Here is a 26158-nt window from a genome sequence, read left to right as displayed (position 1 = left end):
CTGCCTGCTAAGCTCCCGACCCGTTAGCCTGGGGAAGCCCCTGCCTGCTAAGCTCCCGACCCGTTAGCATAGAGGAGCCCCTGCCTGCTAAGCTTACAACCCATTAGCATAGAGGAGCCCCTGCCTGCTAAGCTCCCGACCTGTTAGCATAGAGGAGCCCCTACCTGCTAAGCTCCCGACCCGTTAGCATAGAAGAGCCCCTGCCTGCTAAGCTCCCGACCCGTTAGCCTGGGGGAGCCCCTGCCTGCTAAGCTGCCAACCTGTTAGCATAGAGGAGCCCCTGCCTGCTAAGCTCCCGACCCGTTAGCCTGGGGGAGCCCCTGCCTGCTAAGCTGCCAACCTGTTAGCATAGAGGAGCCCCTGCCTGCTAAGCTCCCGATTCGTTAGCATAGAGGAGCCCCTGCCTGCTATGCTCCCGACCCGTTAGCCTGGTAGAGGAGCCCCTGCCTGCTAAGCTCCCGACCCGTTAGCCTGGGGGAGCGCCTGTCTGCTAAGCTGCCGACCCCTTAGCATAGAGGAGCCCCTGCCTGCTAAGCTCCCGACCCCTTAGCATAGAGGAGCCCCTGCCTGCTAAGCTCCCGACCCGTTAGCATAGAGGAGCCCCTGCCTGCTAAGCTCTCGACCCGTTAGCCTGGGGAAGCCCTGCCTGTTAAGCTGCCAACCCGTTAGCATAGAGGAGCCCCTGCCTGCTAAGCTCCCGACCCGTTAGCATAGAGGAGCCCCTGCCTGCTAAGCTCCCGACCCGTTAGCCTGGGGGAGCCCCTGCCTGCTAAGCTCCCGACCCGTTAGCATAGAGGAGCCCCTGCCTGCTAAGCTCCCGACCTGTTAGCATAGAGGAGCCCCTACCTGCTAAGCTCCCGACCCGTTAGCATAGAAGAGCCCCTGCCTGCTAAGCTCCCGACCCGTTAGCCTGGGGGAGCCCCTGCCTGCTAAGCTGCCAACCTGTTAGCATAGAGGAGCCCCTGCCTGCTAAGCTCCCGATTCGTTAGCATAGAGGAGCCCCTGCCTGCTAAGCTCCCGACCCGTTAGCCTGGTAGAGGAGCCCCTGCCTGCTAAGCTCCCGACCCGTTAGCCTGGGGGAGCGCCTGCCTGCTAAGCTGCCGACCCCTTAGCATAGAGGAGCCCCTGCCTGCTAAGCTCCCGACCCCTTAGCATAGAGGAGCCCCTGCCTGCTAAGCTCCCGACCCGTTAGCATAGAGGAGCCCCTGCCTGCTAAGCTCCCGACCCGTTAGCATAGAAGAGCCCCTGCCTGCTAAGCTCCCGACCCGTTAGCCTGGGGGAGCCCCTGCCTGCTAAGCTGCCGACCCCTTAGCATAGAGGAGCCCCTGCCTGCTAAGCTCCCGACCTGTTAGCATAGAGGAGCCCCTACCTGCTAAGCTCCCGACCCGTTAGCATAGAAGAGCCCCTGCCTGCTAAGCTCCCGACCCGTTAGCCTGGGGGAGCCCCTGCCTGCTAAGCTGCCAACCTGTTAGCATAGAGGAGCCCCTGCCTGCTAAGCTCCCGATTCGTTAGCATAGAGGAGCCCCTGCCTGCTAAGCTCCCGACCCGTTAGCCTGGTAGAGGAGCCCCTGCCTGCTAAGCTCCCGACCCGTTAGCCTGGGGGAGCGCCTGCCTGCTAAGCTGCCGACCCCTTAGCATAGAGGAGCCCCTGCCTGCTAAGCTCCCGACCCCTTAGCATAGAGGAGCCCCTGCCTGCTAAGCTCCCGACCCGTTAGCCTGGGGAAGCCCCTGCCTGTTAAGCTGCCAACCCGTTAGCATAGAGGAGCCCCCTGCCTGCTAAGCTTCCAACCCGCTAGCCTCTGGCGCTGTTCATAAACAGATATGGTGTCGAAGTCAGCACACAGAGCATTATAAAGATTCAGGCAGACATAGCACTCTGCCACAAACAGGACGGATGTTCCGTCCTCTCGATCACACGTGCATTAGAGTCCATGCCACTTTGTCTTTTTCTTGGAGTTTCCCATCTGAAACACAAAATAAGGCCCATATTTTGTGTGGCAGAAAGAAAGGTTCAGACCTCATTCAGGGAATAGCCCCTGGCACCCCAGAGGACAGACATTCACTTGAAAAGAGAAGGCTCAGGTTTGAACGCATCAGACACATCCAAGAGATTATTGATTCAGAGGATGATAACCGCCTTCCTCCACATCCTCGAGATGCTGCCTTTACATCGTCCCACAAAACGCTAGAGCTTTAAACTCATCCCATTCCCCTTCTGGAACTCCTTCTGATGAGGTGTGTTCTTTTCAGTTTCTAGTACAGAACGAAGCAGAACTGATGAATGTATGCATCAATGTTTTGCAGGAATTGTCACATTTAGTTACTTCGCCTCAAGACCTCAAAGGAAAGGACTTACTGATACCAGTGCTGCACAGGGTTTCATTATTTCTTTTTTAGAAGCAACGAAAGAGATCGATACACAAACTAATGCAACAAGCATTTACAATGCAATAGGTTTCGCATTTGTGAGAATTTGAGCCATTGGCCTTGTAAATGACAATGCCTTTTATTTATGTATTTGTTTTGAAGACATAGGTAAAAGGCATTGTCATTTACAATGTCAATGGCTTAAACTCGCATAAATGTGAGACCTATTGCATTGCAAACACTTGTTTAACCTATGGAAACTGACCAGACATTAAAACGGAAATCTTGCAACATTTTAGTTAAGGAAGACTTCACATTTTCTTTCAAAAGTTCCACTTCTCTGGAGAGGCAGTTTGATTTGCTTTTCATGAAATACGGTGCCGACATACCTGAAAAAATGATTTTTAAAAGGAAAGCGGAGGATTGGAACTTTTAATTTCAAAAACAATCGCAAGGGCTCCTGCCGACTGGGGAAATGCCCATGGATTAAAAGGTCAGTGTCGCCATGCTACCACAACAGTGCCCTGACAAGTTAAATGTGTTCATGTTAATTCATTTACTGTGAAAACGCCTCACCCTAAACATCGCTTAGGAGGCTAAATCCTTCCTCATGGCTAAATTCCTTGATTAACCCGTGCCACTAGCAGCGAGAGACTCATCACCTTTGTGATACCCTGTTCTATTGTATGACCCTTGATCACTGTGTTAACGTAAAGCAGCCCTGCACTCTCCTCCCTGACGTATAATCATTTATTCTGTAAAATGCTCCTTGTACCTTCCTTGTCCATCCCCCTTTGACTCCCTGCCTACCATAGGACCCTCATCGCTATTACCCCCATGACTTATTGCTATTCTCTCTGGATTAGTCCTTCAACCTGTAAAGCGCTCGGATACCCTCACGGGTCAAGTTCGCGCTCTATAACACTTTAAATAAATAAGTAAATAAATGGCAATTAGCCTCTTGTTGTAGCATCATTTAGTCAACAATACTACATAATTGGTTTTATCCTGCTGCATAATTACAGTGGCCTGATTCAATCCTGAAGGGGTGAAAGCAATGTATCATAGTAGCACACTCCAACCCCTCATCTTTCAATAAAATACCAGCAAACGCCCACACTATACATCTAGCACAACAACACAGCCACCAACATCGGCAAACCGAGCAGGACAAGTGCAAGACGGCGACAAACTACCATAAACGGCCGACTCTGAAGGGGCGACTCTTGTGAGCGGTAAAGATCTCCAATTTACGAGCAATAAAAACAACCAACTCTGGTTGGGGAATTTCATTTATTTGGACGAGGGAAGGAGAATATGAAGATAACAGCACCGCCACCTATGTACTTATCCTAATTGGGAAGAGACACGGCCTCCTCCGAAGGCAGCTGCCACGCCCCAAAAATCATCAAGCCACAGTATTGTGACAGGCTTCCCGAGTGACATCACTTTGAAGCCATTGTTGCCTTATCGTTCAATGAGGTAACCATCGAACAGAGTCGGATAAAAGGAGGAGCGGACAACACGCTGAAAGGGAACCACAGGAAAGCGAAAAAGCAATGTGAAAAAATGCTTAACACAATTGAGGTTTATAAAAAAAATTTATAAAAAGGTTTTACTTCGAACTCAAGAAGCGAGAAATAATTTGGATAAAAAAAGCTTTCCGTCAGTCTACACAGGTTCTCATGGCACTGTATCGATAGGGAGATATTCTTGTGTCAACAACCTGCGCAGGCAGCACAGTACAACCCATGCTGAGGTCATCTGGGCAGCCATTGAGGAAAGTATTAGGAACCCCTGTCTTGCTCGCACGGTCTTCTTGGGTCGATAGTGGCCGCGGTGAGCCGGTTTATGGCTGGGTTCCGGGGAGCAGGCCGTCCACAATGGCCCTTATGCTCATTCAAACACTGGCATGAGGTCTTGGCCTGCCCTTCGACATCAGTGACAGCAGGGGGGCCCTGGCCTCTAATTTAGCCACAAAAAAGAATCCCCTACATCTTGGTTGAGTAATAAAACACATCCATATATGGGGTGAGGTGGGCCCCGGTGCCACATCACCTGCTGCACTGAGAGGCAGGTCCCTATTGAACATGAATCAAAGCAAAGTCTCTTGGCCTCATCGATTTGCCCAGGACTGCATAACGTGATCGGATTATCGCTCGCACACTGGTCTCGCTGGATTCCACATTAGTCCAGTTCTACTCTGTGCGGTTTAAAACCTGTGTGATTTCAGCTTTCCCACGAGATAGCTCCCTGTCCGACACATTCATAATTCCTGGCCTCTGGGTTAATCGGACTAGCTATAACCCGATCTTGATTTCAACAGATAACCTAGGAATCCTACATTTCATCCCACAAAATACGAATCCAGCCACACAGTTTCAGTAAACACAAACAACGTGTCTTCGGGTGAAGGAATTCTGCCTACAAGCAACAACACCACTGTCGTGGTCTCGGTGCAGTTTCTCAAGGTGACGCTGGCCGCAGTTCCGCAAGTAATAAACAACCGTGGAGAAATGTCAAGTCGATCCACGTGTATCAGGCGCAGGTATTCAGCACCAGTCGTTCAAGTCGCAACGTGAGCATTTTATTAATTCTATGTCAGGAAGCGGAGGCGAGGATTTTGCGAGTCTTTTCTCCATTTATTGGACAGCACATTCAAAGATCTAATAAAAACATTTCATGAACTACCCAAACCAACATGGCAGCGGTAGTCATGGGAACGTATAGCCAATCACAGTCCACACATCAGCATATAGGGATCCCACGTCAGTAGTCCTTCCTCTTTCTTCGTTGCTGCCGCATCAGATAAGTCCCGATTTTTTCCTTCTCTGTGGCGTGGCAGTTCTTTGAATTATTGTGACAGCGCTTGTTTATTCTCGCTTTTGTCTTGACCCAACTTGCTTTTTAAAGCAGTTATTTGTTTAGGCTGACGCGGTAGGCTTTCTGCCCGAGCGTCTTAATTGCGCGCGTGCGCAGGTCTGGGGTGTCGGCTTTGACGCCGACCGGCTTTTCCCCACAGCGCTCTTCGCGCTTGTGGCAGACACGCGCTGAGGCACAGCGCTTCTATTTATAAACTTTTGCCTCTCTTCCCCACACTGACGCCGTTTATTACGGCAGGATTATTTTGTGACAGGAATTTATATTGTCACAGGAAAATATTGTTTTTATCCTTACTGTGGACTTTCTGTGGGTGCCTGTGGTGGGGAATAAACCCCTTTTATTTAGTTTGGGGTGTACTTTTAGTGTATGAGTGCCCATCCCTCTACAGAAATGCAATCTTGTCAAGACCATGATTATTTGGCAGAAAATTCTGAACAAACTTCTCAGCCTATATTGCGTCCTCCTGCAGAGGTGGACAGACTCCTGTCTTCGGCGATTGCCCAGGCGCTGGCCCCTCTGCAGGACAGCGTCAATAAGCGGTCTGCTCATGTATTTAAAGGTTCTCATATGTTCAGCGACAGCGGGGCTGGGCCCAGTGGGGTGCCTTCACAGCCATCACGCACGGCCAAAAAGCGTAGCACGGGGCACCTGGAAGGCTTCAATAAACTCGCAGAAGTTTTCCATAAGAGTGCGCGCACGCTCAGAAGCGCACCCTACCGGGGGGACGACTCGCCCGGAAATATTGGTGATGAGATCACCCAAGACCTTGACCCGGAGGAAGGGTTTCCCCTAGAGGGAGAGGATGATGAAGAGGGTTTCCAAGATGATGACGAGGATGAGTCCTCTGAAGACATGTCAGATGTTGGTAGGTCTTGGCGCCCTAAATCCAATATCTATGGGGATTGTGAACAGGTTTCATCTGACATGTTTGATCCCACCACTATTTATAGATCCCGTTCTTCGGAATGGATCCCAGAAAAGTCTACTTCTGATTATGTTGCCGCTAAATTACGTCAACCTCTTTCCCAAGATGTGCGCTTAAGGCTGCGTTCGGAGTGTCCAAGGCCTAATCTTCCAAATAGAGTGGCGGCTACACCCGAAATTGATCCTAAACTTTGCACCTTTTTCGCGAAGTACATTAAAGAACCTAAAAAGGGCATAGACCGGTCCTGGAAAGCTTGCCAGGACAAGCTGCTGGACGTTGTTGGACCTTTGACTAAAATTATAGAGCTGGCACAACGTTCTAAGGAGACAGGTATGCCTCTTCCTGTTGAAGAGGTAGCGGGTTGGGCGCAAAGAGCGATTTGCCTTCTGGGCAACGCTAATTGTGCTCTTTCCGCGGAACGTCGTCGTTCCCTTTTGTTAAAAATTGACCCCAAGTTGGGAGAGTTATCTTCCTCTGAAGCGGGTACAGTGGCGCAAGGTGCCTTATTTGGAGACCGCTTTGTCAAAGAGTTGGGGAAATTTGTAGCTACCTTCTCGGCTTTAGACAAGGCTCAAGCCTCAATGAAAAAAATGTTCCCCAAGAAGGTTTTTGGCGGGGCCGGCAGAGGCAGGGGTCGCTCTTCCGGCCGCCATTTCCAGCAAGGCTCCAACAGAGGACAAGCCAGAAGGAACAACGGCTGGAATGATGGACGACAGGGTTCCTTCTACCCCTCCCGAGGTGGCAGAGGCCAAAGCAGAGGACGTGGTGGCAACCAATCCAATTCCAAGGGATTTAACGGTGAGCTTTACCATCATTTCTCTAGTTCGTCTGGGGGGGGGGGGGGGGGGAGGATTGCCTTGTTTCTTCAGGCCTGGTCAGACATAACATCGGACTCTTGGGTTCTAGAAACAGTTTAAGGATTTCACATCGAGTTTTACGGTTCCCCTGTCCAAGAGTCTCGTCCTCGTACTCTGTCTTTTTCTCACGCAGAACAGGAACTCATAGATCTAGAGGTTCAGGATATGCTGATGAAAGGCGCAATAATTCCTGTGTCTCTACATCCGGACGGTTTTCTCAGCAACATCTTTTTAGTCGAGAAAAAAGGCAAAGGTTTCAGACCAGTCATCAACCTTCGTTCCTTCAACGAATGGTTAATTTACAGGCACTTCAAGATGGAGGGTATCCATCTTCTAAGAGACCTCTTACTTCAGAACGACTGGTTGGTTCGTCTGGACCTGAAGGATGCTTACCTTTCGCTCCCAGTCTTCCCTCCGCATTGTCGCTTCCTCCAGTTTTTTTGGAAGAATCAGATCTACGAATTTCGTACCCTTCCCTTCGGTCTGTCATCAGCACCATGGTGCTTTACCAAACTCCTCCGACCGGTTGTTGAACACCTCTGAACCATGGGGTTCCATCTAATAATTTACTTGGACGACATTCCTTAAACCCCTTCGCTGCTAGGTGTTTTCCCCTCCTGTGCTGAAGAATGCAGGATGCCAGTGTTTCATGACGAGCTCAGCTCGTCATCAGCACAGCTCAACCGTGCATCATGACGAGCTGAGCTCGTCATGAGCATGGAAAGGGTTATTGAATCAGTCCAAGGAGCTACTTCTACGACATCTTCAAGTGACCATATCGCTTCTTCAGTCTCTGGGGTTTATCATCAATTCCCAGAAGTCGGACTTGGTCCCCCATCAGGAAATTACTTTCCTCGGTTTTCTGATAAAAACGACGGACGCAGCGCTGCATCTTCCTTCGCAGAAGATTTCCAATATCAAGAAGGAGATTCGCAAGGTCCTCCGTCAAGACCTCATTTCCCTCCGTCAATTGGCCAGGATTGTGGGATTACTGTCTTCATCGATCCAGGCCATTTTTCCAGGCCCGCTTCATTACAGGGCTCTCCAGAGGCTAAAGGCATTTCATCTTCGCAAGGGCCTCACATACTCGGAACTCATTTCCTTGTCCACGGAGGCCAGGTCGGAACTCGCCTGGTGGTTAGACCACATGGATGCTTGGAACGGGAAGCCGATTTTTGGCTCCCGTCCGGATCTGGTGATCGAATCGGACGCCAGTCGCCAAGGTTGGAGAGCCCGGTGTGGTTCCCTCTCGGTGGGGGGCAGATGGACGGAGGAGGAACTTCACCTCCACATAAATTGTTTGGAACTCCTTGCGGGTTCGTTCGCCATCCGCTCATTCACCACGAACAAAGTCTCTAGTTGGGTTCTTCTACGGATGGACAATACCACTGCGGTTCGATACATCAATCGTTTGGGGGGCACTCATTCCAAAGTCCTAGCAGATCTCGCGAAGGATTTTTGGAACTATTGCCTTCTACGTCAGATTTCTGTCATGGCAGAGTACCTTCCCGGGAATCTGAACAGTGTGGCGGATTGGCATTACAGGAATTTCCGGGATGTCAGCGATTGGAGGCTGGATCCTTCACTTTTTCAGATGATTTTGAATCTTTGGGGTCTTCCAGTAATGGACTTGTTTGCGTCCAGGTGGAACCCCCAACTTCCCCGATTTTACAGCTGGAAGCCGGACCCGGGTGCGGAAGCAGTGGATGCCTTCCTGCAGGATTGGTCCCGGTTTCCAGCGTATGCATTTCCCCCGTTTATGTTCATTCAGAGAGTTGCAGCCCAGGTCCGCAGGCAGCAAGCCTCTCTGATCTTGATCACTCCGATCTGGAAGGCTCAATGTTGGTTTCCGTCCCTTCTGGAGTTATCCTGGGACAGACCTCTACGCTTGCCGTTTTTCCACAACATTCTAACTGATCCATTGGGTCATCCGCATCCCCTGGTTCTCCAAGGCCATCTACGTCTCATGGCCTGGAGGATTTCAGGGGACGTTGGTCGAACGACACTCTTTCGAGAGACGCTGAGCTCCTCATTCAGCGAGCCTGGGCTCCTAGTACCACTAAGCGATACAGATCAGCCTGGAACAGATGGGTTCGTTGGTGTGTGGCAAAACACCTGGATCCCGTGGGCTCCTCTGTTACAGAGGTAATTAATTTTCTGGCCGAACTTTACAACAAGAAGCATATTGTACCATCAATTCTTTCCGTTCAGCTATTTCTGCTGGTCATGCCCTTGTGGATGGCTCTCCTGTGGGAGATTAACAAAAAGTGAGCGACCCAAATAAACCCTTGAGGGCTTGGGTAATTAAACTGAAAAGGTAAAAGTGCCTTCAAGGGAATTTATTTTAGTATGTATTTTGTAATTTGTGATGGCTTTAACCCCTTGCGTGCGGGGCGTATTCCCCGCCTGTGCTGACTCCGCCTTGCGCGGGCGGAGTCATGACGGAACGGTTCCGTCATCAGCACACCTCAACCGACGCTGATGACGGAACCGTTCTGTCATCAGCACCCAAGGGGTTAAAAGGATGAATTCATAATCCTTAATGTGAACAAATCGAGTGCTATTAGACTAATTCAATGTAAACTCAATTTTAACAGGACACAACATATAAACAAAACACGAGGTGTATTAGAAAAATAGATTTTTATCAAAAGGAATTTTAAAGGATACACTTCATATACAGATAAGTAAACAAACAAAGAATAGGTCTGTGGGTACACACATAAATAAATCAATACATGACTCAACAGAACCTAAAAGACATCTATCCCCAGTCACATTGAATAAAACAAGATAGGGATAAGATGTAGGGTCGACGTTTCGGTTTCCTAAGAGTTATTTGTAGAAACCATCTTCAGGACTGCTGTCAATTGAAATCTGTACAGAGATATTGTAATCTATTCGACGTTTTCAGCACCCTCTTAGCATATAGAGCAGGTAGTGGACTTTGCTGTGCTATTGGCGGCGTTTTGAGGTATGCAATCGCCCGATGAGCTGTAAGTCATCAAAAAAGTGAATTAAATCACAACTCCAAGTTAGAAGATAAATCTTTCCATATGTAGGTGGTCAATTTCAGAGCAGATAATTCGACAACCATACGGTGGTAATCTATTTAAAGTAGCAAGCAAAGATTGTATTGTATCAACCTTTGGGACCAGTATAAATGCCGAGCCAGAAATTATCTTGCCGCATGCAGAAAATTAATTTCAAAGCGGAGATTCACCAAGTCATGGAGCGAGAAACTAGTAACAAGCAGAATGCCGCGCGACGTGCAGTCGATTCTGTGGGAGAGCATCCTTGGATCTGCAAACTCCTCAAGGGTATTCGTCTTTCACGTCCTCCAGAACCTCGTTATTCTGGTTTATGGGATGTAAATGTGGTGTTAAGTTTCCTAAGTTCCTGGCAGGATAATGAATATCTTTCACAGAAGGAGCTTTCAGCTAAGTTAGCTATCCTCCTCTGTCTAATATCTTGCAAAAGGGCTTCTGACGTTCACGCCCTTGATATTTCTGCAAGAGTCTTTACTCCAGATGGAGTTACTTTTACCGTATCCAGAAGAACTAAATGCAATACCAGGTCAGTATCTTATCCGGCCTTTCCAGATTCACCTAAATTATGTGTGGTTCGCTGCCTCAAGACTTATGAGGATGTAACTTTGGAAGTGTGCCTTCCGGGCGAAAGACAACTGCTGATTGCAATTAAGAAACCTTTCAAGGCGGTTTCTTCTCCCACCATTGCCAGATGGGTCAGGTGGATTATGTCTGAGGCTGGCATCAACATCTCAAACTTTGGGGCTCACTCCACTAGAGGCGCTATGGCGTCCGAGGCTGTACAGGTGGGTGGCAGATTGGAGGACATTATGAAAGCAGCGGATTGGTCTTCAGATTCAACTTTCAAAAAGTTTTATTTTAAGCCAATCCATGAAGCTGCTTCTTTGGTGGTGAGTAAGCTTTAAACAAGCAAAATCCTCGCCTCCGCTTTTTGACATAGAATGAGAAATTTCCTAGTTCACACAAAGGAAAGTTTCAATTCTATTAAGGACGCGGAGGCGAGGATTTTCCCACCCTGGCCTATCTGGCCTTCCCTCCCTGAATTGTGGATTCCAGTGTTTATTTCTTCATTTAAGGAGAGTAATCTTTTTTCTATACCTTGATATTTACATCGAATGATAAATGTTTACATGACATTCTTTGCCTTTTACTGCAATTGCATATGCTCTCTCCCACTGCAATGTGTTTTGATTGATTTCAACATTGTACTGGATGGGCTATTATTACTGTTTCTCTTCCCTAGGCTCCGATAAGAAGACGAACTAGTGGATAAGAGGACTTCTTTCCAGCAGCAGCAACGAAAAGAGGAAGGACTACCGACGTGGGATCCCTATATGCTGATGTGTGGACTGTGATTGGCTATACGTTCCCATGACTACTGCTGCCATGTTGGTTTGGGTAGTTCATGAAATGTTTTTATTATATCTTTGAATGTGCTGTCCAATAAATGGAGAAAGGACTAGCAAAATCCTCGCCTCCGCGTCGTAAATAGAATTGAAACTTTCCTTTGTGTGAACTAGGAAATTTCTCATTATACTCTTGTCATTTCAAAAGTCATACTTGCTCGCGCCTACCGTTTTTTAAAGTCAGCGCGAGGCATCTTCGCGCATCACGTCTTTCATTTCATTTCACGTGAAACCGAAACCACGGGTGTAGCGCAGCTGGACTCTCTCCTCGATGGTCGCTCCCTGCCTCACTTCCCCTACCACCTGGAAACACTCCTGCTAATTACTGCCAGACATCGTCTGCAGTTCTAGCGCCTCGACGCCGGACTAGCGCTCATTGCCTGTGTGGTATCGTTATTTAGGGCATATTACATTTTATTATATTTTATTATAATAGCGCTGCATTGCCTGCCCTGTGTAATTTCGTTTTACTGTACAGCATATTTTACTTACATAGCGCTGCATTCACTGGGTTTTAGCTGTCCCCTTCTGTGTGTCCGTGCCCCAGTTTCACTTTCCCTCCCTCCATTTGTTGTGCTTGTGGCCCGTGTCTCCTCCCAGCCTCCCACCTGACCCTCCCACGCTCCGCCCCCTCCACTCTCCATTTATGTCAGATGTCCCAACGCGCAGCGTCCACGCGCTTCGGACACGCCCAAGGTGCGCCAAAGGTAAGCCCGTCTACGCCCGTCCGCGCCTGGACCGCGCCCAGCGCCAGACCCCCTGCCCCTCGCGCTGCCCAGCCCCCCCGCGTTACCTACGATGCCGCCACCCTCCTAGCCCTGAACCCCGGTCGCGCCCCCAACTGCGTCCAAGCTGCTCCTGGACGCACCCATGGACCGTTCTCCTGCTTCTCCTGCAAATTTAGCGGCACCAACAACATCTCCGCTACGACCACACCACAGATTCCCGACCCCAACCACCTAGATTGCATCCTTCTCAACACCCGCTCGGTCCACAGACACGCCATTGACCTTTGGAACCTACTAGACACCATCTCTCCTGACGTCGCCTTCCTAACGGAAACATGGATGAACGCTTCCTCCGCCCCGGACATCGCCATCGCTATCCCTGATGACTATAAGATCACACGCAAGGACCGCACCGACCATACAGGAGGTGGAATCGCTATCGTCCATAAGAAAACAATCCGCATCTCAACCAGCTCTGATGCCAACCTCACCAACTCCGAACACCTTCACTTCCAGATCCACATCGACCCCAAGACCACACTCAGAGGCACCCTCCTCTACAGACCACCAGGACCACGCGCAAAATTCAGTGAAGACATCACGGACTTCATCACCCCACACGCGCTCCCCTCCAAAGACTACATCCTTCTGAGAGACCTCAACTTCCACCTTGAAAAGATCATCGACCGCAACACCGCCACCCTCTTAGACAACCTCGCCAACCTCGGACTTAAACAACTGGTCACTTCCCCCACCCACATCGCAGGTCACACTCTCGACCCCATCTTCACCTCCAGCAACCATGTCTCCTTCAGCCACACTACAGATCTCCTCTGGACTGACCACAGCTGCGTTCACTTCACCTACAACAAGCCGAAACCCATCATCCACCTCCAACCAACTCTACAAAGAAACTGGAACAAAATCACCACAGAGCAGATCTCCACATCACTCCTTCAAACCTCCCCAGCCCTCTCTTCTAACGCCAACGAAGCCGCCTCCAACCTCACCCTTTGGTTATCCAACACCGCCAACACCTTAGCACCACTGAAAAAACGTCAACACAAACATGGCAACAAGAAGGCCTCATGGTTCAACGATGATCTCAAGAAATCCAAGAAACTGTGCCGCTCCCTTGAAAAGGCCTGGAAAAAAGACCCATCCACCAGCAACAAGGACGCCTTCAAAAGCGCCATCCGTACTCACCACCAACTGATCCGAAAAGCCAAGAAAACAGCATTCAAAGATCGACTTGACAACAACGCCCACAACAGCAAGGAACTTTTCAACATCGTCAAGGAATTTTCCAACCCCTCGGCCAACTCCAACGACATCACCCCCTCTCAAACCCTCTGCGATTCCCTAGCCTCTTTTTTCCACAACAAGATTGCTGACATCCACAACAGCTTTGACAACCAACCCGGAGACCAACCCACCCTACCATCAACTGACCATCTTCCCCCCGTTAACACCCTTAACGCCTGGAACCCAATCTCCACTGAGGACACCATCCGCCTGATGAATTCCATCCACTCTGGATCCCCCACAGACCCATGCCCCCACCACATCTTCAACAAAGCTGACTCCGTCATAGCTCCGCACCTCCGAGACGTCATCAACTGCTCCCTCAACTCCGCTACCTTCCCAGAAGATTGGAAACACGCTGAACTCACCGCCCTTCTGAAAAAACCAACAGCAGACCCCACCGAACTCAAAAACTACCGCCCCATCTCGCTTCTTCCATTCCCGGCCAAAGTCATCGAAAAAGCTGTCAACAACCAGCTCGCCGCCTTCCTCGAAGCCAACAAATCACTCGACCCCTCACAATCCGGCTTCCGAGCCAAACACAGCACTGAGACCGCCCTCATCGCAGCAACAGACGACATTCGAACTCTACTGGACAATGGAGACACAGTCGCCCTCATCCTCCTCGACCTCTCTGCAGCCTTCGACACAGTCTGCCACAGCACCCTTTTACAACGCCTCAGAAACATCGGAATCCAAGGAAAGGCACTGGAATGGATCACCTCGTTCCTCACCGGAAGAACCCAGAGAGTCCGCCTCCCACCATTCAAGTCCGAGGCCTCTGAAATCATCTGCGGCGTACCACAAGGATCCTCACTCAGTCCCACCCTCTTCAACGTATACATGAGCCCCCTCGCGGCCATCGCCCGACAACACAACCTCAACATCATCTCTTACGCGGATGACACTCAACTGATCCTATCTCTCACCAAGGACCCCAGCACCGCTAAAACTAACCTACACGAAGGAATGAAAGAAGTCGCCGAATGGATGAAACAAAGCCGTCTGAAACTGAACTCAGACAAAACAGAAGTCCTCATCTTAGGTAAATCCCCCTCTGCATGGGACGACTCCTGGTGGCCGGAAGCCCTCGGAAATGCACCCATCCCGACAGACCACGCACGGAACCTTGGCGTCATCCTGGATTCTTCACTCTCAATGAGCAGACAAGTCAGCGCCGTATCCTCTTCCTGCTTTAACATTCTTCGCATGCTCAGAAAAACATTTCGCTGGATCCCCTCCGAAACAAGGAAAACAGTCACCCACGCTCTAGTCACGAGCCGACTGGACTACGGAAACACCCTCTACGCAGGTACCACCGCTAAACTCCAGAAGAAACTACAACGAATCCAAAACGCCTCAGCCAGGCTCATATTAGACATCCCACGCAACGAACACATCTCTGGTCACCTTAAAGACCTCCACTGGCTACCCGTCAATAAGAGGATCACTTTCCGACTGCTTACCCACGCACACAAATCACTCTACGACATCGGACCAGATTGCCTCAACTCTCGACTGTCCTTCTACACCCCCTCCCGCCAACTTCGCTCTTCCAGCCAAGCCTTCGCCACTGTACCTCGCATCAACAAGACCACCATGGGAGGCAAATCCTTCTCATACCTGGCTGCCAAAACATGGAACTCACTCCCCGCTTACCTTCGCCTCACCCAGAATCACCTAGCGTTCAGAAAGCAGCTTAAAACGTGGATATTTGACAAATAATCCAACTCCCCTTCCTAAGCGCCTTGAAACCCTCTGGGTATGTAGTGCGCTATACAAATGTTTTGACTTGACTTGACTTGACTTGAGATGCCGTCGCCGTGCTCGTGCACGCTGGCTGTGCCTGCGCAGGATGAGAAGACACGCCGAGCTGAGGTAGGGTGTGTGTGTGTGAGTGCCGGAGGGTGGGGGTTCTCTATGTATGTGTGTGTGTGTGTGTGCATGCGCGGTGGCGGGGCGGGGACGGGTGGGAGTTGAGGGGATCTATATTTGTGTGGGAGCAAGACCACTGACTCATTGTCAGTGAAATTGCTCTCCCACCCTCGCAGCTCCACCATTAAGTGAGGTGCCCCTGCCCCTGCACTCTTGAGTGTTGGTGATCAAGGCTCTCCTCCACCCGCAGGTTTCCCTGCGCCTCATCCCTGGTGGTCCAGTGGACCTCTGTCTCCTTTCTCTCCCTCTGCTCCTTTCACTCGTTTTTCCACCCTTTCTATCTTTCACCCTTCTGCACCTTTCTGCATCTCTGCTCTTTTGTGCCTTATTTCTGCCCATTTTCCCTTTCTCTCCCTCTGCTCCTTCACTCATTTTTCTACCCTTTCTATCTTTCACCTTTCTGCACCTCTGCTCTTTTTTTGCCTTATTTCTGCCCAATTTCCCTCCCTCTGCTCCTTCACTCGTCTTCACTCGTTTTTCTACCCCTTCCATCGTTCACCTTTCTGCCCTTTTCTGCATCTCTGCTCTTTTGTGCCTTATTTCTGCTTATTTTCCCTTTTTTCTTTATCCCTTCTTTCCTCCCTTTACCTTTCCCCACCGCTGCTGCCCCCATAGCCCCTCTCCCCCCCAGAGCGACCGGCCCAATCCAGCTCCTCTCCCTGCTCCCGCCTCCCAGCTGTCCAGCCCTCCCCGACCCCTACTTAATGGCGGCCACTGCGCAACCGCGGGCTGCGAGCGCGCCGCTGGTGCACCGAAGGCGCGTCAAAGGCAAGCACGTCTGCGCCCGTCCGCGACCTGTCCGCGACCAGCACCAGGAACCCTGGACCTCCGCCCCGCCAACGCTACGACCCAGCAGCACTCCACGCACTCAACCCAGGCTGCAACAACAACGGCAAGCTAGCATCACCAGCCGACACCCATGGACCCTTCAGCTGTCACCGCTGCCGGCACACCTGCAGCACCGCCACGAACACGGATCCAGCACAACCCGCCCACAAGAACACAACCGAACCGAAGACCCTGCAATGCATCGTCCTCAACGTCCGATCCCTCCACAAACACGCCACAGAAATCTGGGACCTCCTCGACAGCACCACCCCGGACGTAGCATTCTTCACCGAAACCTGGACCAACGCCATCTCAGGACCGGACATCGCCATCGCCATCCCCCAAGGATACAAGATCTACAGGAAGGACCGCCCCACCCACCCAGGAGGAGGAATCGCCATAGTCCACAAATCCAGCCTCCGCCTGAGCACACTCCCTGACGAGTCCACAGAACTGATGGAACACCTTCACTTCAAGATACTGGCCAGCCCCACTGCCGCCCTCCGAGGAACCCTCATCTATCGAACCCCTGGACCCCCGGACCCTTCGCCAACTCCATCACAGACATTATCTCCCCGCAGGCCATCGCATCCCCCAACTACACCCTGCTGGGAGACCTCAACTTCCACCTCGACAATCAACTGGACCCCAACACCACATGCCTCCTGGACAACCTCTACAACATTGGACTCTGCCAGATCGTGACCGAGCCCACGCACTCAGCAGGACACACCCTCGACCCCCTCTTCATTACAGGAAACTCCATCACCTTCAGCCACACCACCGAACTCCCATGGACCGACCATCGTTGCGTCCACTTCACCTTCAGAACACCCACCATCCACAGACACCAGCACCTGCTTCCACAAAGAAACTGGACCAAAATCACCGACGACCAGCTCATCTCCTCACTCAACAACTCCACCCCAACCATCGCGGAAAACGACGACCCCAACACCGCAGCCCGAACCCTGCATAGATGGATCTCGGACAGCACCAACACCATAGCCCCCCTCAAGAAAAACAACAATACCCGTGCCAAGAAAGCCAGATGGTTTACCACCGAACTTCGAGAGTCCAGGCGCACATGCCGCCGCCTCGAAAAGGCCTGGAGAAACACCAAATCCACAGAAGCCCACAACAACTTCAGAGCCGCCACCAACGCTCACCATCAACTCATCAGAGAAACGAGGAAAAAAGCGATTGAAGACAGAATCTCCACCCACGCACATAACAGCAAGGAACTCTTCAGCATCATCAAGGAGTTCACCCAAACCACCAGCGAGTCTACCGACATCCCTCCCTCACAAGACCTCTGCGACAAACTCAGCACCTTTTTCCACCACAAAATCAAGAGCATCTACGACAACTTCGACGAAGACAACCAACACACTGAACCCTCGCCAACCACCCCCAACACCCGGAAACCAACGATTGATGACTGGACAGCCCTCACCACCAAAGACACACTGAAGACAATGAAGTCAATCCACTCAGGGACCCCCACGGACCCCTGCCCCCACCACATCTTCAACAGAGCCGCTGACACCATCGCACCCATGCTCTGCCACACCATCAACCGCTCCCTGGCGACGGCCTCGTTCCCCGACGACTGGAAACACGCCGAGGTCAACCCCCTCCTGAAGAAACCCTCAGCGGACCCCACCGACCTCAAAAACTACAGACCCATCTCCCTGCTCCCTTTCCCAGCGAAAGTCATCGAGAAAGCCATCAACAGCCAACTCGCCACATTCATTGAAGAACACAACATCCTCGACTCCTCCCAATCCGGCTTCAGAAACAAGCATTGGAAATGCAATAGGTCTCGCAGCATTAGAGTTAGTGCTTTTAGAATTGTTTATGGGTTTTTTTGTAAATCTTTAGCATTTTTGTTTCCTGTAGCCAATGCTAAAGAATTAAAAAAAAAGCCATAAACATTTCTAAAAGCTCTAACTCAAATGCTCCGAGACCTATTGCACTGTGTGAGGGTGAGGGGTTGAGGGTGAGTGAGGGTGAGTGAGGGTGAGGGTGGGTGAGGGTGAGTGAGGGGTTGAGGGTGAGTGAGGGTGAGGGGTTGAGGGTGAGTGAGGGTGAGTGAGGGTGAGAGTGAGGGTGAGTGAGAGTTAGGGTGAGTGAGAGTGAGGGTGAGTGAGGGTGAGGGTGAGTGAGAGTGAGGGTGAGTGAGGGTGAGGGTGAGTGAGGGTGAGGGTGAGTGAGGGTGAGTGAGGGTGAGGGTGAGGGTGAGTGAGGGTGAGTGAGGGTGAGTGAGGGTGAGTGAGGGTGAGTGAGGGTGAGTGAGGGTGAGTGAGGGTGAGTGAGGGTGAGTGAGGGTGAGTGAGGGTGAGGGTGAGTGAGGGTGAGTGAGGGTGAGGGTGAGTGAGGGTGAGTGAGGGTGAGTGAGGGTGAGAGTGAGGGTGAGGGTGAGTGAGGGTGAGGGTGAGTGAGGGTGAGTGAGGGTGAGTGAGGGTGAGTGAGGGTGAGTGAGGGTGAGTGAGGGTGAGTGAGGGTGAGTGAGGGTGAGTGAGGGTGAGTGAGGGTGAGTGAGGGTGAGTGAGGGTGAGTGTGAGTGAGTGTGAGTGAGGGTGAGTGAGGGTGAGTGAGGGTGAGGGGTTGATGTTGAGGGTGAGGGGTTGAGGGTGAGTGAGGGTGAGTGAGGGGTTGAGGGTGAGTGAGGAGGAGTGAGAGTGCAAGAAAGTTGCAGTTTGGCTTTGAAACGGATCTGAGAGGTGTCTGCGTGATAAATGAATGATGCATAGGAATGGACAGAATGGGAATGTGTTTCGAGGACGTGCTCGGGGTGTGCATACTGGAAGCAGGGTGATGGATTCGAGGCTATGAGCGAGGGTGATGCCGAGCTCACCTCAAGGAGAGGGTGAGGGGCCAGGGCAGAAAGTAGGTGCAACAGAAGGAGCTGTGTAGCAAGAAACGCTGAGGAACGTGACACTGGTACTGCATAATGTGAAGTGTATTCCCCGCAGTGCTCAACGTTCACGGGATTTAATAAACCAAAATACACTGTCAGCAACAGCAGGGACTGGTTATTTGATGTTCCGACAAACATCGGTCTAGTCTGTGCTTAACCGCGATCAGCCGCCAGGGGGTAATGCAAGAAAATCTATCTGCAGGTTTGCTTTTCACTCCGTAAAACATGTTTATTGGAGCAAGTCCAGTGCTGTGCCTACCTGAAAGTCTTTTGTAATCTCTTTTAGATGTTCTAATGTGGCAAGTGCGGATATACACGAGGTGTTGTATTCCTGCTGATGCCACACTGTTAACTGGAGCGAGAGCTAGCTCCTAGGATCCTTATAACGAATAATTGGGGAATGGCTGAGGGAGAGGATGAAGCGTGGGTGCTTCTGCAGGAATAGCTCACAGCGATGCGTCATGTAACTGTCAAAAAAGTTGGAGAAAGGAACGTTTCAGGTGAGGATGGCCCTGCAAAAAGTCTGCAAAGTTATTGTTTGTGACGTCAGGGGGGAAGTAGGGATTTAAAAAAAAATGCGACACGGCGGGCAGGGGAGGGGGCGGAGCGGGTAAAATAAACAAACAAGACGGAGGGAAGAGAGGGGAGGGGGGAGGAGAAATGCGACACGGCGGGAAGGGGAGGGGGCGGAGCGGGTAAAATAAACAAACTAGACGGACGGAAGAGAGGGGAGGGGGGAGGAGAAATGCGACACGGCGGGAAGGGGAGGGGGCGGAGCGGGTAAAACAAGACAGACGTGCACGCGCTTTTAAGCTCAATGCGCATGCGCATTGAGCTTAAAAGTCACGGGCACTGCAAGGAATCGCCACGATTCCTTGCAGTGGATAAAGAGTGGATAAGCCCCCATAGTCTCGCTTGCTCGATGCGCATGCGCATCGACAGGCGAGACCTAAAAACCACAGTACGGAAACCGTCCTCCTCGCCGCAACAGACGACATCCGCACCCTACTGGACAAAGGAGAAACAGTCGGCCTCATCCCCCTAGACCTATCAGCGACGTTCGACACAGTCTCCCACCGCACCCTAATACGCAGACTCTACGATGCAGGAATCCAGGACAAGGCCCTCGACTGGATCTGCTCCTTCCTCTCCGGCAGGACGCAACGGGTCAGACTCCCCCCTTTCCTCTCAGACCCCACACCTACCACCTGCGGAGTCCCCCACGGCTCCTCCCTCAGCCCGACGCTCTTAAACGTCTACATGGCTCCACTTGCCCCCATCGTCAGAACCTACGGACTCAACATTGTGTCATACGCAGACGACACCCAGCTCATCCTCTCCCTATCCAACAAGCCCAACACCGCCAGACGCAACTTTCGAGAAGGCATGGAAGCCGTCGCCAAATGGATGAAAAACAGCTGCCTACAACTAAACACCAACAAAACAGAAGTACTCATCATGGGCCCAAACCCAGACGCCTGGAGCGACACCTGGTGGCCCACCGCCTTCTGAAACCCGCCAACCCCCACAGACCACGCACGCAACCTGGGAATCATCCTGGACTCCGAGCTCAAAATGGACCGCCAGATCAACTCTGTCTCATCTTCCTGCTTCCACACCCTCCGCCTCCTTCGCAAGACCTTCAAATGGATCCCCCTCGAACACCGAAAGACAGTCACTCACGCCCTGGTCACCAGCAGACTCGACTACGGCAACGCACTCTACGGCGGAATAAACAAAAACCTCATCCGCAAGCTACAGAACATCCAGAACGCCGCTGCAAGACTGGTCCTCAACCTGCCAAAACACTGCCACATCTCCCAGCACCTGCGCACACTCCACTGGCTCCCCGTCGAGGCGAGAATCACCTTTAAGATGCTCACCCACGCACACGAGGCCCTCCACGGCACCAGACCAGCATACCTGAACAGCCGGCTCAAATTCCACACACCCAAAAGGACCCTACGATCAGCCCAGCTCTCCTACGCCGAGGTCCCCTGCATCAGAAAGCCTAGATCGGGAGGCCGCTCCTTCTCCTTCCTCGCAGCCAAAGCATGGAACGCCCTTCCGCTCCACCTCAGACAGACAACATCGCTCCCCATCTTCGCAAGAAACCTCACAACCTGGCTCTTCGACAGTCCCCCTCCTTGATGGAATGGAACCTGCACCCCTCCCCTAGCGCCTGGAGACCCTTACGGGTGAGTAGTTGTGCTTTAACAAACTCCTGATCGATTGATTGTGTGTGACTGTGTGTATGCTCGGCGGTGGGGGTGGGGGGGGTCTGTATGTGTGTGTTTGAGTGCGTGTGTGTGACTGCTTCCAAGGAGCCGTGGGAGACAGGAAGCGCGCGCGACCTGATCCCAGTTTGGAAGGTTGCGCGTGCACATGACTTGTCTCCTGTCTCCCTTGACTCCTTGAAAGCTGAAACGATCACAATAGGTTTCGCTGCGACGATCGCTTCGCCATCGATTCGCAGGCAGCGAAACCTAATAAACGGCTTAGGATACTATATTTCATGAACCAGAAAACAAACAAAAAAGTACTTAGACATCAAGATAGGTCAAATTTCCCCCCAAACATGACTAAATCATTTTTTTAGGTGTACAATGTCCAATTTAATAAAATCTGTTGGATACACATCTAGCCATTGACACAGACTTTGCAGCCGAGGTATAAGAACTACCGGATACACAAAAAGAATTCTCGAAGTTGGATTGGAGTCCCATCATATTCAGTGTGGCATTCAGTTTTATACAGGATGTCTTCAAGTGAAGGCAGTATCTCAATAGGATTTAGAGCTCAGATACTGTAGAAACATATGTGAGGACCGACTGGCACCTGGGACATAACCCACCTGTACCAGTATAACAATACCATTTCAAGACTATCAGGTCTACTGTAAAAATCAAAAAGTAGCTGAAGTCGATAGAGTATATATGTTGACATGGTTGTGGTCCTTTGGATGCAGACCAGAGACACTGCCAATAATTCTTGATTGATCTCACAGGACTTTTGGAAATCCGCCCAGTAAAGACTACCGCCTCCACGCGCCACACCCAGAAAGAACACCGATAAAATTCGAACACCCATTTGCTCGGTCGTTGTTAGTAGCGAGGCAACGCCCTGAAAAGCAAAGTAAGAATAATCCTCTACATGCTACAACCAGAAAAAACATCGCAGTGAGGCAACGCCTTGAAAAACAAAGCAAAGATAATCTTGTCTATACAGCGTTCGTCAACATCAAGACAACGTTAAAGAAGTGAAGCGTGAATAATCGTGCTAGCGAGAGCTGGTCTTTTTATTGAGACGGGAACAAGACATACCGACGACCGAAATAACAGGGATAACGCGAGAAGTATTTAATTACTGTATATATCAACGGAATTAGATAATTAGGTGCAACTGAAAGTTCAAACTTTTTACCCATTGCGATTCATCATATCTCGTGGAGGCGGTGGCACATTGGTTGTTTTAAAATCAGGTTTATCGAGTTACCAAGCTAAAGCAATAATGCAGAATTTCGCTGACAATATTGCGTGATTCCTTAAATCATTTTAAAGAATCTAAATAGAATAAAGAATCATCAACTCCTTAAATCGTTTGTGAGCAGTTTACAGCTGTAGAAAAGTGTCTTCTGTCTTGATAAAGGCGCTGGACGCCGAAACGCGTTGACATACACCTAGACACACCATCTTTTCGTAATCCGTAAAAGAAAATATTATGTGTTTTTTATTGTAATCTCTTGTTTATGAATTGTAATTTTATTTTGTATTGAAATATATGCATTTTTACATTGTTTTGTTTAAAAATAAAATTTATTTAGTATATATAAAAATAGTACAATTTTTATTGGAAACTGCACTTTTTCCCATCTTTGTCCTGTAACCATTGTGGAGGCAATTTAAGATTTCCGCCTAGGTTGTTATTTTCCATTGTGTATTTCCCTGACCTAGGGGTATATGTTTTATTTGTGTAAACAGGGAGCCCTTGTTTGATGCAAGTGATCTCACAGGATAGCCAAAATGATCCCAATGTAGCCCACGGTATATTTTGCTTCCGAGATCCAAAGCTCTAGACACCGTACACCAAGATACGGGAGCATTAAAGATCCTAAGCTCTATGCACCGTACACCCAGATACTGGAGTTCTAAAGATCCTAAGCTCTATGCACCGTACACCCAGATACTGGAGTATTAAAGATCCAAAGCTCTATGCACCGTACACCCATATACTGGAGTATTAAAGATCCTAAGCTCTAGACACTGTACACCCAGATACTGGAGTATTAAAGATCCAAAGCTCTATGCAGAGTACACCAAGATACGGGAGCATTAAAGATCCTAAGTTCTATGCACCGTACACCCAGATAATGGAGTATTAACTCCTTTGCTGCGTCGAACGTTCAGCACCCAGTGCTGAACGTTCGAATAACGAGCGCTGGCCCGTCGGCCAACGGTCGTTCGCAGCACTGGGGAGGTAGCGTTGCCGTTGGCCGACGGCAGCGCTTCAGGGGTTAAAGATTCAAAGCTCTATGCACCGTACATCCAGATACTCTAGTTCTAAAGATCCTAAGCTCTAGGCACCGTACACCCAGATACTGGAGTATTAAAGATCCAAAGCTCTATGCACCGTACACCAAGATACGGGAGCATTAAAGATCCTAAGCTCTATGCACCGTACACCCATATACTGGAGTATTAAAGATCCTAAGCTCTAGACACTGTACACCCAGATACTGGAGTATTAAAGATCCAAAGCTCTATGCAGAGTACACCAAGATACGGGAGCATTAAAGATCCTAAGCTCTATGCACCGTACACCCAGATAATGGAGTATTAACTCCTTTGCTGCGTCGAACGTTCAGCACCCAGTGCTGAACGTTCGAATAACGAGCGCTGGCCCGTCGGCCAACGGTCGTTCGCAGCACTGGGGAGGTAGCGTTGCTGTCGGCCGTTGGCCGACGGCAGCGCTTCAGGGGTTAAAGATCCAAAGCTCTATGCACCGTACACCCAGATACTGGAGCTCTGAAGATACTACGCTCTATGCAATGTACACCCAGATACTGGAGAACTAATGATCCTAAACTTAGTCCACCTTACGCCCAGATACTGTAGCACTAATGATCCAAAGCTCTATGCACTTTACACCCAGGTACTGGAGCTCTAAAGATCCTAAGCTCTATGCACCGTACACCCATATATTAGAGCTCTAAATATCCTAGGCTCTATGCATTGTACACCTAGATACTGGAGTAGTAAAGATCCTAACCTCTTTGCACAGTACACCCAGATACTGGAGCAGTAAAAATACTAAGCTCCATGCAATATACACCCAGATACTGGAGCAGTAAAGATACTAGGATCTATCCACTGTACACCCAGATATTGGAGCTCTAAAGATCCAAAGCTCTATGCACCGTACACTCCAAATACTGGAGCTCTAAAGATCCTAACCTCTATGCATTTCACACCCAGATACTGGAGAAGTAAAGATCCTAAACTCTATGCACAGTACACCCAGATAGTGGAGCTCTAAAGATGCTAAGCTCCATCCACCGTACACCCAGAGAAGTGGAGAAGTGTGGCTCAGGGGTTAGAGGCGGCAGACCCAGAAGCTGAGATCGGCCCTGGACCAGGGTTCAATTCCCCGCCCCGACGGGGGTTGGGCTCAATAATTCCACGGACTCGATAATTCTCACTCCGGTGCCTACTCGACTCAAAGGTTCACACTCTGCGACTCTGGGCAATAGCTTGCTTAATCTCCACATCGGCCCCTCGCGGCGGGATGCCTGGCTTTCACCTTGTGGATACCCTGCCGGGGTATCTCACAGGGGAATACCAGGACGGGTTCCCTAAGCAAGCGCATAGATGCCTGCGATGTGGGCGATTTGCGCTATATAAATACATGTACATTTACATTTATCCAGATACAGGAGAGCTAAAGATCGTAAGCTCTATGCACCGTACACCCAGTTTCTTTAGCACTAATAATCCTACGCTCTATGCACTGTACACCCAGATACTGGAGCTCTGAAGATCCAAAGCTCTATTCACCGTACACCCAGATACTGGAGCTCTGAAGATCCAAAGCTCTATTCACCGTACACCCAGATACTGGAGCTCTAAAGATCCTAAGCTCTATGCACCGTACACCCATATACTGGAGTATTAAAGATCCAAAGCTCTATGCACCGTACACCCAGTTTCTTTAGCACTAATAATCCTAAGCTCTATACACCCAGATACTGGAGCTCTGAAGATCCAAAGCTCTATTCACCGTACACTCGGATACTTGAGCACGATTGAGCCTAAGCTCTATGCACCGTACACCCAGATACTGGAGTATGAATGACTCTAAGCTATATGCATCGTACAACCAGATATTGGAGCTCTGAAGATCCAAAGCTCTATTCACCGTACACTCGGATACTTGAGCGCGATTGAGCCTAAGCTCTTTGCACCGTAAACCCAGATTCTGGAGCTGTAAAGATGCTAATATCTATGCATTGTACACCCAGATACTGGAGCTCTAAAGATCCTAAGCTCTAAGAACAGTACAGAGAGATACCGGAGCTCTAAAGATCCTAACCTCTATGCATTTCACACCCAGATACTGGAGTAGTAAAGATCCTAAACTCTATGCACAGTACACCCAGATAGTGGAGCTCTAAAGATGCTAAGCTCCATCCACCGTACACCCAGATACAGGAGAGCTAAAGATCGTAAGCTCTATGCACCGTACACCCAGATACTGGAGTATGAATGACTAAGCTATATGCACCGTACAACCAGATATTGGAGCTCTAAAGATCCAAAGCTCTATGCACCATACACCCAGTTTCTTTAGCACTAATAATCCTAAACTTTATGCACTGTACACCCAGATACTGGAGCTCTGAAGAAGATCCTAAGCTCTATGCATTTGATCCGGTCACTCCACTACCGCACGGCC

The 26158-nt window shown here is 50.1% G+C and overlaps 2 protein-coding genes across 2 annotated transcripts in view; one reads left to right on the top strand and one right to left on the bottom strand.

Annotated features, from left to right (window-relative positions):
• Nucleotides 1–26158, bottom strand: part of LOC147700504 (double-stranded RNA-specific adenosine deaminase-like) — a 131970-nt gene that overhangs the window by 39623 nt on the left and 66189 nt on the right. The window lies entirely within an intron of this gene.
• On the top strand, nucleotides 5563–25558 carry LOC147700505 (uncharacterized). The gene is made up of 2 exons (XM_086928373.1): nucleotides 5563–6973; nucleotides 25449–25558. The coding sequence occupies exons 1-2, from the start codon at nucleotides 5617–5619 to the stop codon at nucleotides 25556–25558; spliced, it is 1467 nt and encodes a 488-aa protein (XP_086784499.1). The 5' UTR covers nucleotides 5563–5616.

Source organism: Lissotriton vulgaris, chromosome 7 (genome assembly GCF_964263255.1).
Source record: "Lissotriton vulgaris chromosome 7, aLisVul1.2, whole genome shotgun sequence".
NCBI classification, from domain to species: Eukaryota; Metazoa; Chordata; class Amphibia; order Caudata; family Salamandridae; genus Lissotriton; species Lissotriton vulgaris.
This window is presented reverse-complemented; position numbering and strand designations above follow the sequence as displayed.